The following is a 13,822-nucleotide window of genomic DNA, read 5'->3' on the forward strand; positions in this document are numbered from 1 at the left end:
GCAACAATTTAAAAACTTATCCTATCAATAAAAAGTTTTGCCTTCTGCTCTTTGTATCCATGGGTTTTGTATCTATGGACTCTACCAACCATAGATGGAAAATATTTGGGAAAAAAAAGGATGGTTGTGTCTGTACTGAACATGTACAGAGTTTTTTCTTGTCATTATTCTCTAAACAATACAGTATAACAACTATTTACGTAGCATTTACATTGTATTAGGTATTATAAGTAACCTGGAGATGACTTAAAGTATACAAAAAGTTATGGATAGGCTATATGCAAATGCTCTGCCATTTTATGTAAGGGACTTGAGCATCCTCAGATTGGGAGTCCTGTAACCAATCCGCCACGGATTCAAGGGACAACTGTGATGTTCAAGAACAAATCTATAAGACTATGGTATGAACCTATGTGAAAAAGCAAAACTAAACTAAACTCAAATTCCTTACTAATTGACGTACTTTTAAAAATGGAGTTCCTAAAAAGATTTGACCTTCTCCTTGAAGTTGTATTTAAGTTTATAAAATATCAGTTCTTTTCAAATAATTAAGAATTTAACATAGACCTAATCAAAATCTCAAATAAATTTTGTAGAAAAATTAATACATTGATTCAAATGTTTACTTAGATGAATACATTGATTCTATTAGGAAAAATAAATGGGTGATTATAGTTAAGAATTTTTGAAGAGGAAGAGAATAAAGGTGATTTTGTTTCTTCTATGTATTGCCAGTTATTATAAAGCTACAATAATGAAAACAACAGATGTATTAAGTGTCATATCAGTGGATAAAATTGAAATCCATAAATCAGATGCTAGTGAGTAAAATGATTCATTTGTGACACAGAAAGCATCCCAGCTTAATGGGGAAAGGATTGATTGTTCAACAAATGGTGATGTAAAATCTTCTTGTTTGGAAAATTTGAAATTTGCTCCTCATGTGTACATCAAACTTTCAATTTCAATCATAAATTTCAATTGGGATAAGGAATTCAATAAGGAAAATATCAATAAAAACGAAAAATATAGACGTCTGTATATATAATCTTGGCATAGAGAAGACATATCTAAACAAAACTACAAAAACAAAGTATAAATTTTTGATAAATTTGATCCTTTAGAAAGAGAAAACTCATATTGAAGAACTAGAAACAAAATGAAAAGACAATCAGCCAGCTGTGGTGGTGCATGCAGTCCCAGCTACTCTAGAGGCAGAGGTGGGAGGATCGCTTGAGCTCAGGAATTTGAGGCCAACCTGGGCAACATAGCAAGACCCTGTCTCTAAAAAAAAAAAAAAAAAAAGGACAAGTGTCCGGGTGTGGTGGCTCACACCTATAATCCCAGCACTTTGGGAGGCCGAGGTGGGTGGATCACCTGAGGGCAGTAGTTCGAGACCAGCCTGAGCAACTTGGTGAAACCCCTTCTCTACTAAAAATACAGAAATTAGCTGGGCATGGTAGAGCATGCCTGTAATCCCAGCTACTCAGGAGGCTGAGGCAGGAGAATTGCTTGAACCAGGGAGGCGGAAGTTGCGGCGAGCCGAGATTGTGCCGTTGCACTACAGCTTAGGCAACAAGAGCGAAACTCCATCTCAAAAAAAAAAAAAAAAAAAAAGACAAACGATAAATTGGATAAAATATTTGCATTGTTTTTTGACAGAATTAATAGACTTAATAACTATAGAATTATTACAAATCACTAAGAAATACACTGATATCAGAATAGGAAAAATAAAATAGGCTGATACAATTAGATAGTTCCAAGAAGAAATGTCACTGGCCAATAACATTTGAAAAAAGCGTTAAACTCATTGATAAGAAATGCAGTGAACAGTGGTGACATACCTGTTGAATTTGCATGTGGTGAAAGATAATTCTTAATAATCTGATGGTAGAAACTTATGTTGCTATGATGTTTTTGGAAATTAGTTTGGCATTATGTATGACATTGAGCATTGAGAGAGTTCATACACTTTGCCATAAAAATTCTGCTTCTGGAGCTGGGAAGTCATAAATGATTACTAGAATGTAATCAGAATTATATTAATAATTATTGTAATAATTAATGTAATTAGAATGTGATGCAACACTCTTTTCATGGTAAATGGGAAGAGTGGTATGACAACGCATCCTGTTTTCACTCAGTATTTGTTATGGTTTGGTTCTGCTTCATGGAAATACTATTTTCTATCTCTTTTGACAAAGTGAAGCCACATCAAACAGTGTATTGGAGAGAAGGTTCTCAATAGCACATTTCTTTAGATCAGACGTAAGACAAACATCTTCAATAATCATTAGTTTCCCCTACCACAGAGTTCCTTAACTCCCAGGCCACAGACCTGAGCTCTGCCTCCTGTCAGATCAGTGGCAGCAGCATTCGATTCTCAAAGGAGTGCAAACCCTATTGTGAACTGCACAGCAGTTTATATATTGCAATGTAATAATAGAAATAAAGTGCACATTAAATGTAATGTGCTTGAATCATCTTGAAACCATCCCCCTTCCCCTGATCTGTGGAAAAGTGTCTTCCACAAAACTGGTCCCTGCTGACCAAAAGGTTGGGGACCACTGCCATATCTTATAGGAGGAGACAAAAAATAATAAGCTACACACAAAATCTCCACTGGGCCTGTTTAATGTAGAAAACCATGAAACATTCCCTAAAGCTTTATCCTAAGCTGGCTTATTGTTTTATGGTGTTGTGGGAAATGACTTGGAAAGGTTTATAAACAGACTCTGTTGAGAAGCTTCTGAAGATCACTGGGACCTAGGGACAGAGCATCCACATTTTCCTCTAACCCCTGAAGACTTTGGCAGACTTCTTATTTTGGCAAAATATTGTATGTTCTGAAATTAATGGAGCATTTCTTTTTTCTTCCATTTTAATGGATGACAGTATGGAAGTAATTCGTCTAGGACACAGTTATTTTATAAACTGGGACCGGAAGATGTATTATTCTCGAAAAGCAATACCTGCAGAGGCTCGAACGACCACGCTCAATGAGGAACTGGGGCAGATTGAGTACATTTTCTCCGACAAAACGGGTACCCTCACTCAAAACATCATGACCTTTAAAAGATGTTCCATTAATGGGAGAATCTATGGTAAGAGAAACAGTTCCTTTCTCTTAACGATATTGTTAACAATTTCTTGAATAACTGACCCCATTAAAAAAAATTTAAAAATCCAAAACAGTCGCTGGCTTTCTTATTAATATGGGCACCATCAGCTTCTACCATATAGATGCTGGTATGCTTGGCAGACAATAAATTCTCCCTAAATATGTACTGGATAAATGTTGAGTAATTTAGATGAAACTTTGGATTTACTGCCATTCATGGATAGAGAAGAGGGTTAGATATGATACTCTCTGAAGTTCCTTTCAGTGCTCTGTGTGATTCTTTTTTATTATTATTATACTTTAAGTTCTGGGATACATGTGCAGAATGTGCAAGTTTGTTACATAGGTATACATGTACCATGGTGGTTTGCTGTACCCATCAACCCGTCGTCTACATTAGGTATTTCTCCTAATGCCATCCCTCCCCTAGCCTCCCACATCCCAACACTCCCTGGTGTGTGACGTTCCCCTCCCTGTGTCCATGTATTCTCATTGTTCAGCTCCCACTTATAAGTGAGAATATGTGGTGTTTGATTTTTTTTTTTTTTTTTTTCAAATGCAACTTTTATTTTTTTTTTATTTATTTATTTTTTTATTATACTTTAGGGTTTTAGGGTACATGTGCACAATGTGCAGGTTTGTTACATATGTATCCATGTGCCATGTTGATTTCCTGCACCCATTAACTCGTCATTTAGCATTAGGTGTATCTCCTAATGCTGTCCCTCCCCCCTCCCCCCACCTCACAACAGTCCCCGGAGCGTGATGTTCCCCTTCCTGTGTCCATGAGTTCTCATTGTTCAATTCCCACCTATGAGTGAGAACATGCGGTGTTTGGTTTTTTGTCCTTGCGATAGTTTACTGAGAATGATGGTTTCCAGTTTCATCCATGTCCCTACAAAGGACACGAACTCATCATTTTTTATGGCTGCATAGTATTCCATGGTGTATATGTGCCACATTTTCTTAATCCAGTCTATCGTTGTTGGACATTTGGGTTGGTTCCAACTCTTTGCTATTGTGAATAGTGCCGCAATAAACATACGTGTGCATGTGTCTTTATAGCAGCATGATTTATAGTCCTTTGGGTATATACCCAGTAATGGGATGGCTGGGTCAAATGGTATTTCTAGTTCGAGATCCCTGAGGAATCGCCACACTGCCTTCCACAATGGTTGAACTAGTTTACAGTCCCACCAACAGTGTAAAAGTGTTCCTATTTCTCCACATCCTCTCCAGCACCTGTTGTTTCCTGATTTTTTAATGATGGCCATTCTAACTGGTGTGAGATGGTATCTCACTGTGGTTTTGATTTGCATTTCTCTGATGGCCAGTGATGAGGAGCATTTCTTCATGTGTTTTTTGGCTGCATAAATGTCTTCTTTTGAGAAGTGTCTGTTCATGTCCTCTGCCCACTTTTTGATGGGGTTGTTTGTTTTTTTCTTGTAAATTTGTTTGAGTTCATTGTAGATTCTGGATATTAGCCCTTTGTCAGATGAGTAGGTTGCAAAAATTTTCTCCCATTGTGTAGGTTGCCTGTTCACTCTGATGATAGTTTCTTTTGCTGTGCAGAAGCTCTTCAGTTTAATGAGATCCCATTTGTCGATTTTGGCTTTTGTTGCCATTGCTTTTGGTGTTTTAGACATGAAGTCCTTGCCCACGCCTATGTCCTGAATGGTATTGCCTAGGTTTTCTTGTAGGATTTTAATGGTTTTAGGTCTAACATATAAGTCTTTAATCCATCTTGAATTAATTTTTGTATAAGGTGTAAGGAAGGGATCCAGTTGCAGCTTTCTACATATGGCTAGCCAGTTTTCCCAGCACCATTTATTAAATAGGGAATCCTTTCCCCATTTCTTGTTTTTGTCAGGTTTGTCAAAGATCAGATAGTTGTAGCTATGCGGCATCATTTCTGAGGCCTCTGTTCTGTTCCATTGATCTATGTCTCTGTTGTGGTACCAGTACCATGCTGTTTTGGTTACTGTAGCCTTGTAGTACAGTTTAAAGTCAGGTAGCGTGATGCCTCCAGCTTTGTTCTTTTGGCTTAGGATTGACTTGGCGATGCGGGCTCTTTTTTGGTTCCATATGAACTTTAAAGTAGTTTTTTCCAATTCTGTGAAGAAAGTCATTGGTAGCTTGATGGGGATGGCATTGAATCTATAAATTACCTTGGGCAGTATGGCCATTTTCACGATATTGATTCTTCCAACCCATGAGCATGGAATGTTCTTCCATTTGTTTGTATCCTCTTTTATTTCATTGAGCAGTGGTTTGTAGTTCTCCTTGAAGAGGTCCTTCACATCCCTTGTAAGTTGGATTCCTAGGTATTTTATTCTCTTTGAAGCAATTGTGAATGGGAGTTCACTCATGATTTGGCTCTCTGTTTGTCTGTTATTGGTGTACAAGAATGCTTGTGATTTTTGTACATTAATTTTGTATCCTGAGACTTTGCTGAAGTTGCTAATCAGCTTAAGGAGATTTTGGGCTGAGACAATGGGGTTTTCTAGATATACAATCATGTCATCTGCAAACAGGGACAATTTGACTTCCTCTTTTCCTAATTGAATACCCTTTATTTCCTTCTCCTGCCTGATTGCTCTGGCCAGAACTTCCAGCACTATGTTGAATAGGAGGGGTGAGAGAGGGCATCCCTGTCTTGTGCCAGTTTTCAGAGGGAATGCTTCCAGTTTTTGCCCATTCAGTATGATATTGGCTGTGGGTTTGTCGTAGATAGCTCTTATTATTTTGAGATACGTCCCATCAATACCTAATTTATTGAGAGTTTTTAGCATGAAGGGTTGTTGAATTTTGTCAAAGGCCTTTTCTGCATCTATTGAGATAATCATGTGGTTTTTGTCTTTGGTTCTGTTTATATGCTGGATTACATTTATTGATTTGCGTATGTTGAACCAGCCTTGCATCCCAGGGATGAAGCCCACTTGATCATGGTGGATAAGCTTTTTGATGTGCTGCTGGATTCGGTTTGCCAGTATTTTATTGAGGATTTTTGCATCAATGTTCATCAAGGATATTGGTCTGAAATTCTCTTTTTTGGTTATGTCTCTGCCAGGTTTTGGTATCAGGACGATGCTGGCTTCATAAAATGTGTTAGGGAGGATTCCCTCTTTTTCTATCGATTGGAATAGTTTCAGAAGGAATGGTACCAGTTCCTCCTTGTACCTCTGGTAGAATTCAGCTGTGAATCCATCAGGTCCTGGACTCTTTTTGGTTGGTAAGCTATTGATTATTGCCACAATTTCAGAACCTGTTATTGGTCTATTCAGAGATTCAACTTCTTCCTGGTTTAGTCTTGGGAGGGTGTATTTGTCGAGGAATTTATCCATTTCTTCTAGATTTTCTAGTTTATTTGCATAGCGGTGTTTGTAGTATTCTCTGATGGTAGATTGTATTTCTGTGGGATCGGTGGTGATATCCCCTTTTTCGTTTTTTATTGCATCTATTTGATTCTTCTCTCTTTTCTTCTTTATTAGTCTTGCTAGCGGTCCATCAATTTTGTTGATCTTTTCAAAAAACCAGCTCCTGGATTCATTAATTTTTTGAAGGGTTTTTTGTGTCTCTATTTCCTTCAGTTCTGCTCTGATTTTAGTTATTTCTAGCCTTCTGCTATCTTTTGAATGTGTTTGCTCTTGCTTTTCTAGTTCTTTTAATTGTGATGTTAGGGTGTCAATTTTGGATCTTTCCTGCTTTCTCTTGTGGGCATTTAGTGCTATAAATTTCCCTCTACACACTGCTTTGAACGTGTCCCAGAGATTCTGGTATGTTGTGTCTTTGTTCTCGTTGGTTTCAAAGAACATCTTTATTTCTGCCTTCATTTCATTATGTACCCAATAGTCATTCAGGAGCAGGTTGTTCAGTTTCCATGTAGTTGAGCGGTTTTGACTGAGTTTCTTAATCCTGAGTTCTAGTTTGATTGCACTGTGGTCTGAGAGACAGTTTGTTATAATCTCTGTTCTTTTACATTTGCTGAGAAGAGCTTTACTTCCAACTATGTGGTCAATTTTGGAATAGGTGTGGTGTGGTGCTGAAAAAAATGTATATTCTGTTGATTTGGGGTGGAGAGTTCTGTAGATGTCTATTAGGTCCACTTTATGTAGAGCTGAGTTCAATTCCTGGATATCCTTGTTAACTTTCTGTCTCATTGATCTGTCTAATGCTGACAGTGGGGTGTTAAAATCTCCCATTATTATTATGTGGGAGTTTAAGTCCCTTTGTAGGTCACTGAGGACTTGCTTTATGAATCTGGGTGCTCCTGTGTTGGGTGCATATATATTTAGGATAGTTAGCTCTTCTTGTTGAATTGATCCCTTTACCATTATGTAATGGCCTTCTTTGTCTCTTTTGATCTTTGTTGGTTTAAAGTCTATTTTATCAGAGACTAGGATTGCAACCCCTGCCTGTTTTTGTTTTCCAGTTGCTTGATAGATCTTCCTCCATCCCTTTATTTTGAGTCTATGTGTGTCTCTGCACGTGAGATGGGTTTCCTGAATACAGCACACTGATGGGTCCTGACTCCTTATCCAGTTTGCCAGTCTGTGTCTTTTGATTGGAGCATTTAGCCCATTTACATTTAACGTGAATATTGTTATGTGTGAATCTGATCCTGTCATTATGATGTTAGTTGGTTATTTTGCTCGTTAGTTGCTATAGTTTCTTCCTAGCCTCGATGGTCTTTACAATTTGGCATGTTTTTGCAGGGGCTGGTACCGGTTTTTCCTTTCCATGTTTAGTGCTTCCTTCAGGAGCTCTTTTAGGGCAGGCCTGGTGGTGACAAAATCACTCAGTGTTTGCTTGTCTGTAAAGTATTTTATTTCTCCTTCACTTATGAAGCTTAGTTTGGCGGGATAGGAAATTCTGGGTTGAAAATTCTTTTCTTTAAGAATGTTGAATATCGGCCCCCACTCTCTTCTGGCTTGTAGAGTTTCTGCTGAGAGATCAGCTGTTAGTCTGATGGGCTTCCCTTTGTGGGTAACCCGACCTTTCTCTCTGGCTGCCCTTAACATTTTTTCCTTCATTTCAACTTTGGTGAATCTGACAATTATGTGTCTTGGAGTTGCCCTTCTCGAGGAGTATCTTTGTGGCGTTCTCTGTATTTCCTGAATCTGAATGCTGGCCTGCCTTGCTAGATTGGGGAAGTTCTCCTGGATAATATCTTGCAGAGTGTTTTCCAACTTGGTTCCATTCTCCCCATCATTTTCAGGTACACCAATCAGACGTAGGTTTGGTCTTTTCACATAGTCCCAAATTTCTTGGAGGCTTTGTTCATTTCTTTTTATTCTTTTTTCTCTAAACTTCCCTTCTCTCTTCATTTCATTCATTTCATCTTCTATCAGCGATACCCTTTCTTCCAGTTGATCGCATCTGCTACTGAGGCTTCTGCATTCTTCGCGTAGTTCTCGAAACTTGGCTTTCAGCTCCATCATCTCCTTTAAGCCCTTCTCTCCATTGGTTATTCTAGTTATCCATTCTTCTAATTTTTTTTCAAAGTTTTTAACTTCTTTGCTATTGTTTTGAATTTCCTCTCGTAGCTCAGAGTAGTTTGATCGTCTGAAGCCTTCTTCTCTCAACTCATCAAAGTCATCCTCCATCCAGCTTTGTTCCGTTGCTGGTGAGGAACTGCGTTCCTTTGGAGGAGGAGAGGTGCTCTGTTTTTTAGAGTTTCCAGTTTTTTTGGTCTGTTCTTTCCCCATCTTTGTGGTTTTGTCTACTTTTTGTCTTCGATGATGATGATGTACAGATGGGTTTTTGGTGTGGATGTCCTTTCTGTTTGTTAATTTTCCTTCTACCAGACAAGACCCTCAGCTGCAGGTCTGTTGGAGTTTACTAGAGGTCCACTCCAGACCCTGTTTGGCTGGGTGTCAGCAGCGGTGGCTGCAGAACAGCGGATTTTCGTGAGACCACAAATTCAGCTGTCTGATAGTTCCTCTGAAAGTTTTGTCTCAGAGGAGTACCCGGTTGAATGAGGTGTCAGTCTGTCCCTACTGGGGGGTGCCTCCCAGTTAGGCTGCTCAGGGGTGAGGGACCCACTTTAGGAGGCAGTCTGTCCGTTCTCAGATCTCCAGCTGCGTGCTGGGAGAACCACTACTCTCTTCAAAGCTGTCAGTCAGACAGGGACATTTAAGGCTGTGGAGGTTCTCGCTGAGTTTTTGGTTGTCTGTGCCCTGCCCCCAGAGGTGGAGCCTACAGAGGCAGGCAGGCCTCCTTGAGCTGTGGTGGGCTCCACCCAGTTCGAGCTTCCTGGCTGCTTTGTTTACCTAAGCAAGCCTGGGCAATGGTGGGCGCCCCTCCCCCAGCCTCGTTGCCGCCTTGCAGGGTGATCTCAGACTGCTGTGCTAGCAATCAGCAAGACTCTGTGGGCATAGGACCCTCCGAGCCAGGTGCGGGACACAATCTCCCAGTGTGCCGTTTTCCAGGCCCGTTGGAAAAGCACAGTATTAGGACGGGACTGACCCGATATTCCAGGTGCCGTCTGTTTCCCCTTTCTTTGACTAGGAAAGGGAACTCCCTGACCCCTTGTGCTTCCCGAGTGAGGCAATGCCTCGCCCTGCTTCGGCTCGCGCACAGTGCGCTTCACCGACTGTCCTGAACCCACTGTTAGGCACTCCCTAGTGAGATGAAACCGGTACCTCAAGCAGAAATGCAGAAATCACCCGTCTTCTGTGTCGCTGGGGCTGGGAGCTGGAGACCGGAGCTGTTCCTATTCGGCCATCTTGGCTCCACCCAGGTGTTTGATTTTCTGTTGCTGTGTTAGTTTGCTGAGAATGATGGTTTCCAGCCTCATCCATGTCTCTGCAAAGGACATGAATTCATCCTTTTTTGTGGCTGCATAGTATTTCATGGTGTATATGTGCCATATTTTCTTTATCCAGTCTATCATTGATGAGCATTTGGGTTGGTTCCAAGTCTTTGCTATTGTGAATAGTGCTGCAATAAACATATGTGTGCATGTGTCTTTATAGTAGAATGATTTGTAATCCTTTTGGTATATACCCAGTAATGGAATTGCTGGGTCAAATGGTATTTCTGGTTCTAGATCCTTGAGGAATTGCCACACTGTCTTCCACAATGGTTGAACTAATTTACATTCCCACCAACAGTGTAAAAGTGTTCCTATTTCTCCACATCCTCTCCAGCATGTGTTGTTTCCTGACTTTTTAATGATTGCCATTCTAACTGGCATGAGATGGTATCTCATTGTGGTTTTGATTTGCATTTCTCTAATGACCAGTGATGATGAGCTTTTTTTCATATGTTTGCTGGCCACATAAATGTCTTCTTTTGAGAAGTGTCTGTTCATATCCTTTGCCCAGTTTTTGATGGGGTTGTTTGTTTTTATCTTGTAAATTTGTTTAAGTTCCTTGTTGATTCTGGTTATTAGTCCTTCGTCAGATGGATAGATTGAAAATATTTTCTCCCATTTTGTAGGTTGCCTGTTCACTCTGATGATAGTTTCTTTTGCTGTGCAGAAGCTCTTTAGTTTAATTAGGTCCCATTTGTCAATTTTGGCTTTTGTTGCCCTTGCTTTTGGTGTTTTAGTCATGAAGTCTTTGCCTATGCTTATGTCCTGAATTGCATTGCCTAGGTTTTCTTCTAGGTTTTTATGGTTTTAGGTCTTATGTTTAAGTTTTTAATCCATCTTGAGTTAATTTTTGTATAAGGTGTAAGGAAGGGGTCCAGTTTCAGTTTTCTGCATATGGCTAGCCAGTTTTCCCAACACCATTTATTAAATAGGGAATCCTTTCTCCATTGCTTGTTTTTGTCAGGTTTGTCAAAGATCAGGTGGTTGTAGGTGTGTAGCATTATTTCTGAGGCCTCTGTTCTGTCCAGTTGGTCTATATATCTATTTTGGTACCAGTACCATGGTGTTTTGGTTGCTGTAGCCTTGTAGTGTAGTTTGAAGTCAGGTAGTGTAATGCCTCCAGCTTTGTTCTTTTTGCTTAGGATTGTCTTGGCTATATGGGCTCTTTTTTGGTTCCATATGAAATTTGAAGTAGTTTTTTCTAATTCTGTGAAGAAAGTCAATGGTAGCTTGATGGGGATAGCACTGAATCTGTAAGTTACTTTGGGCAGTATGGCCATTTTCACAATATTGATTCTTCCTATCTATGAACATGGGATTTTTCCCATTGTTTGTGTCCTCTCTCATGTTCTAGAACAGTGGTTTGTAGCTCTCGTTGAAAAGGTCCTTCACATTCCTTGTTTGCTGTATTTCTAGGTATTTTATTCTCTTTGTAGCTATTGTGAATGGGAGTTCACTCATCATTTGGCTCTCTGTTTGTCTATTATTGGTGTATAGGAACGCTTGTGATTTTTGCACATTGATTTTGTATCCTGAGACTTTGCTGAAGTTGCTTATCTGCTTAAGGAGATTTGGGACTGAGACGATGGGGTTTTCTAAATATACAATCATGTCATCTGCAAACAGAGACAATTTGATTTCCTCTCTTCCTATCTGAATACGCTTTATTTCTTTCTCTTGCCTGATTGCCCTGGTCAGAACTTCCAATGCTATGTTGAACAGAAGTGGCGAGAGAGAGCTTCGTTGTCTTGTGCCGGTTTTCAAAGGGAATGCTTCCAGCTTTTGCCCATTCAGTATGATATTGGCTGTGTTTGTCATAAATAGCTCTTATTATTTTGAGATACATTCCATCAATACCTAGTTTATTGAGAGTTTTTAGCATGAAGGGGTGTTGAATTTTATCAAAGGCCTTTTCTGCATCTGTTGAGATAATCATGTGGTTTTTATCATTGGTTCTGTTTATGTGATGGATTATATTTATTGATTTGCATATGTTGAACCAGCCTTACATCCCAGGGATGAAGCCAACTTGATCGTGGTGGATAAGCTTTTTGACGTGCTGCTGGATTTGGTTTGCCAGTATTTTATTGAGGATTTTTGCATCGATGTTCATCAGGGATATTGGCCTGAAATTTTCTTTTTTTGTTGTGTCTCTTCCCAGTTTTGGTATCAGGATGAGGCTGGCCTGATAAAATGAGTTAGGGAGGAGTTTCTCCTTTTCTATTGTTTGGAATAGTTTCAGAAGGAATGGTACCAGCTCCTCTTTGTATTTCTGGTACATTTCAGCTGTGAATCTCTCTGGCCTTGGGCTTTTTTTGGTTGGTAGGCTATTAATTACTGCCTCAATTTCAGAACTTGTTATTGATCTATTCAGGGATTTTACTTCTTCCTGGTTTAGTCTTGGGAGGTTGTATGTGTCCAGTAATGTATCCATTTCTTCTAGATTTTCTAGTTTATTTGCATAGAGGTGTTTATAGTATTATCTCATGGTAGTTTTATTTCTGTGGGATCAGTGGTGATATCTCCTTTATAATTTTTTATTGTGTCTATTTGATTCTTCTCTCTTTTCTTCTTTATTATTCCGGCTAGTGGTCTATTTTGTTAATCTTTTCAAAAAACCAGCTCCTGGACTCATTGATTTTTTGAAGGGTTTTTTGTGTCTCTATCTCCTTCTGTTCTGATCTTAGTTATTTCTTGTCTTCTGCTAGCTTTTGAATTTGTTTGCTCTTTCTTCCCTAGTTATTTTAATTGTGATGTTAGGATGTCAATTTTAGATCTTTCCATCTTTCCCCTGTAGGCATTTATTGCTATAAATTTCCCTCTAAACACTGCTTTATCTGTGTCCCAGAGATTCTGGTACGTCATTTCTTTGTTCTCATTGGTTTCAAAGAACTTATTTATTTCTGCCTTTATTTCGTTATTTACCCAGTAGTCATTCAGGAGCAAGTTGTTCAGTTTCCATGTAGTTGTGTGGTTTTGAATGAGTTTCTTAACCCTGAGTTCTACTTTGATTGCACTGTTGTCTGAGAGACTGTTTGTTGTGATTTCCATTCTTTTGCATTTGCTGAGGAGTGTTTTACTTCCAATTATGTGGTCGGGTTTAGAATAAATGCAATGTGGTGCTGAGAAGAATGTATATTCTGTTGATTTGGGGTGGAGAGTTCTGTAGATGTCTATTAGGTCTGCTTGGTCCAGAGTTGAGTTCAAGTGCTGAATATCCTTGTTAATTTTCTGTCTCATTGATCTGTCTAATATTGACAATGAGGTGTTAAAGTCTCCCACTATAATTGTGTGGGAGCCTAAGTCTGTTTGTAGGTCTCTAAGAACTTGCTTTATGAATCTGGGTGCTCCTGTATTGGATGCATATATATTTAGGATAGTTAACTCTTCTTGTTGCATTGATCCCTTTACCATTATGTAATGCCCGTGTCTCTTTTGGTCTTTGTTGGTTTAAAGTCTGTTTTTTCAGAGACTAGGATTGCAACCCCTGCTTTTTTTTGCTTTCCATTTGTTTGGTAAATATTCCTCCATCCCTTTATTTTGAGCCTATGTGTGTCTTTGCACATGAAATGGGCCTCCTGAATACAGCACACCAATGGGTCTTGACTCTTTATGCAATTTGCCAGTGTGTCTTTTAATTGGGGCATTTAGCCCGTTTACATTTAAGGTTAATATTGTTATATGTGAATTTGATCCTGTCATTATGATGCTAGCTGGTCATTTTGCCCGTTAATTGATGCAGTTTCTTCATAGTGTCGACGGTCTTTACAATTTGGTATGTTTTTGCAGTGGCTGGTGTGGGTTTTTCCTTTCCATATTTAGTGCTTTTTTCAGGAGCTCTTGTAAGGCAGGCCTGGTGGTGACAAAAATCTCTCAACATT

General features: G+C 39.2%; 1 protein-coding gene across 9 annotated transcripts in view; it reads left to right on the top strand.

Annotated features, from left to right (window-relative positions):
- Nucleotides 1-13,822, top strand: part of ATP8B4 (ATPase phospholipid transporting 8B4 (putative)) — a 319,170-nt gene that overhangs the window by 187,633 nt on the left and 117,715 nt on the right. For all 9 annotated transcript variants that reach the window (XM_055279071.2, XM_055279077.2, XM_055279072.2 and 6 more), the window contains one exon: nt 2,899-3,107. In XM_055279071.2, coding sequence (XP_055135046.2) covers nt 2,899-3,107 — 209 coding nt within the window. The remainder of the gene's footprint in view (nt 1-2,898; nt 3,108-13,822) is intronic.

Source organism: Symphalangus syndactylus, chromosome 5, assembly GCF_028878055.3.
Source record: "Symphalangus syndactylus isolate Jambi chromosome 5, NHGRI_mSymSyn1-v2.1_pri, whole genome shotgun sequence".
Taxonomy (NCBI): domain Eukaryota; kingdom Metazoa; phylum Chordata; class Mammalia; order Primates; family Hylobatidae; genus Symphalangus; species Symphalangus syndactylus.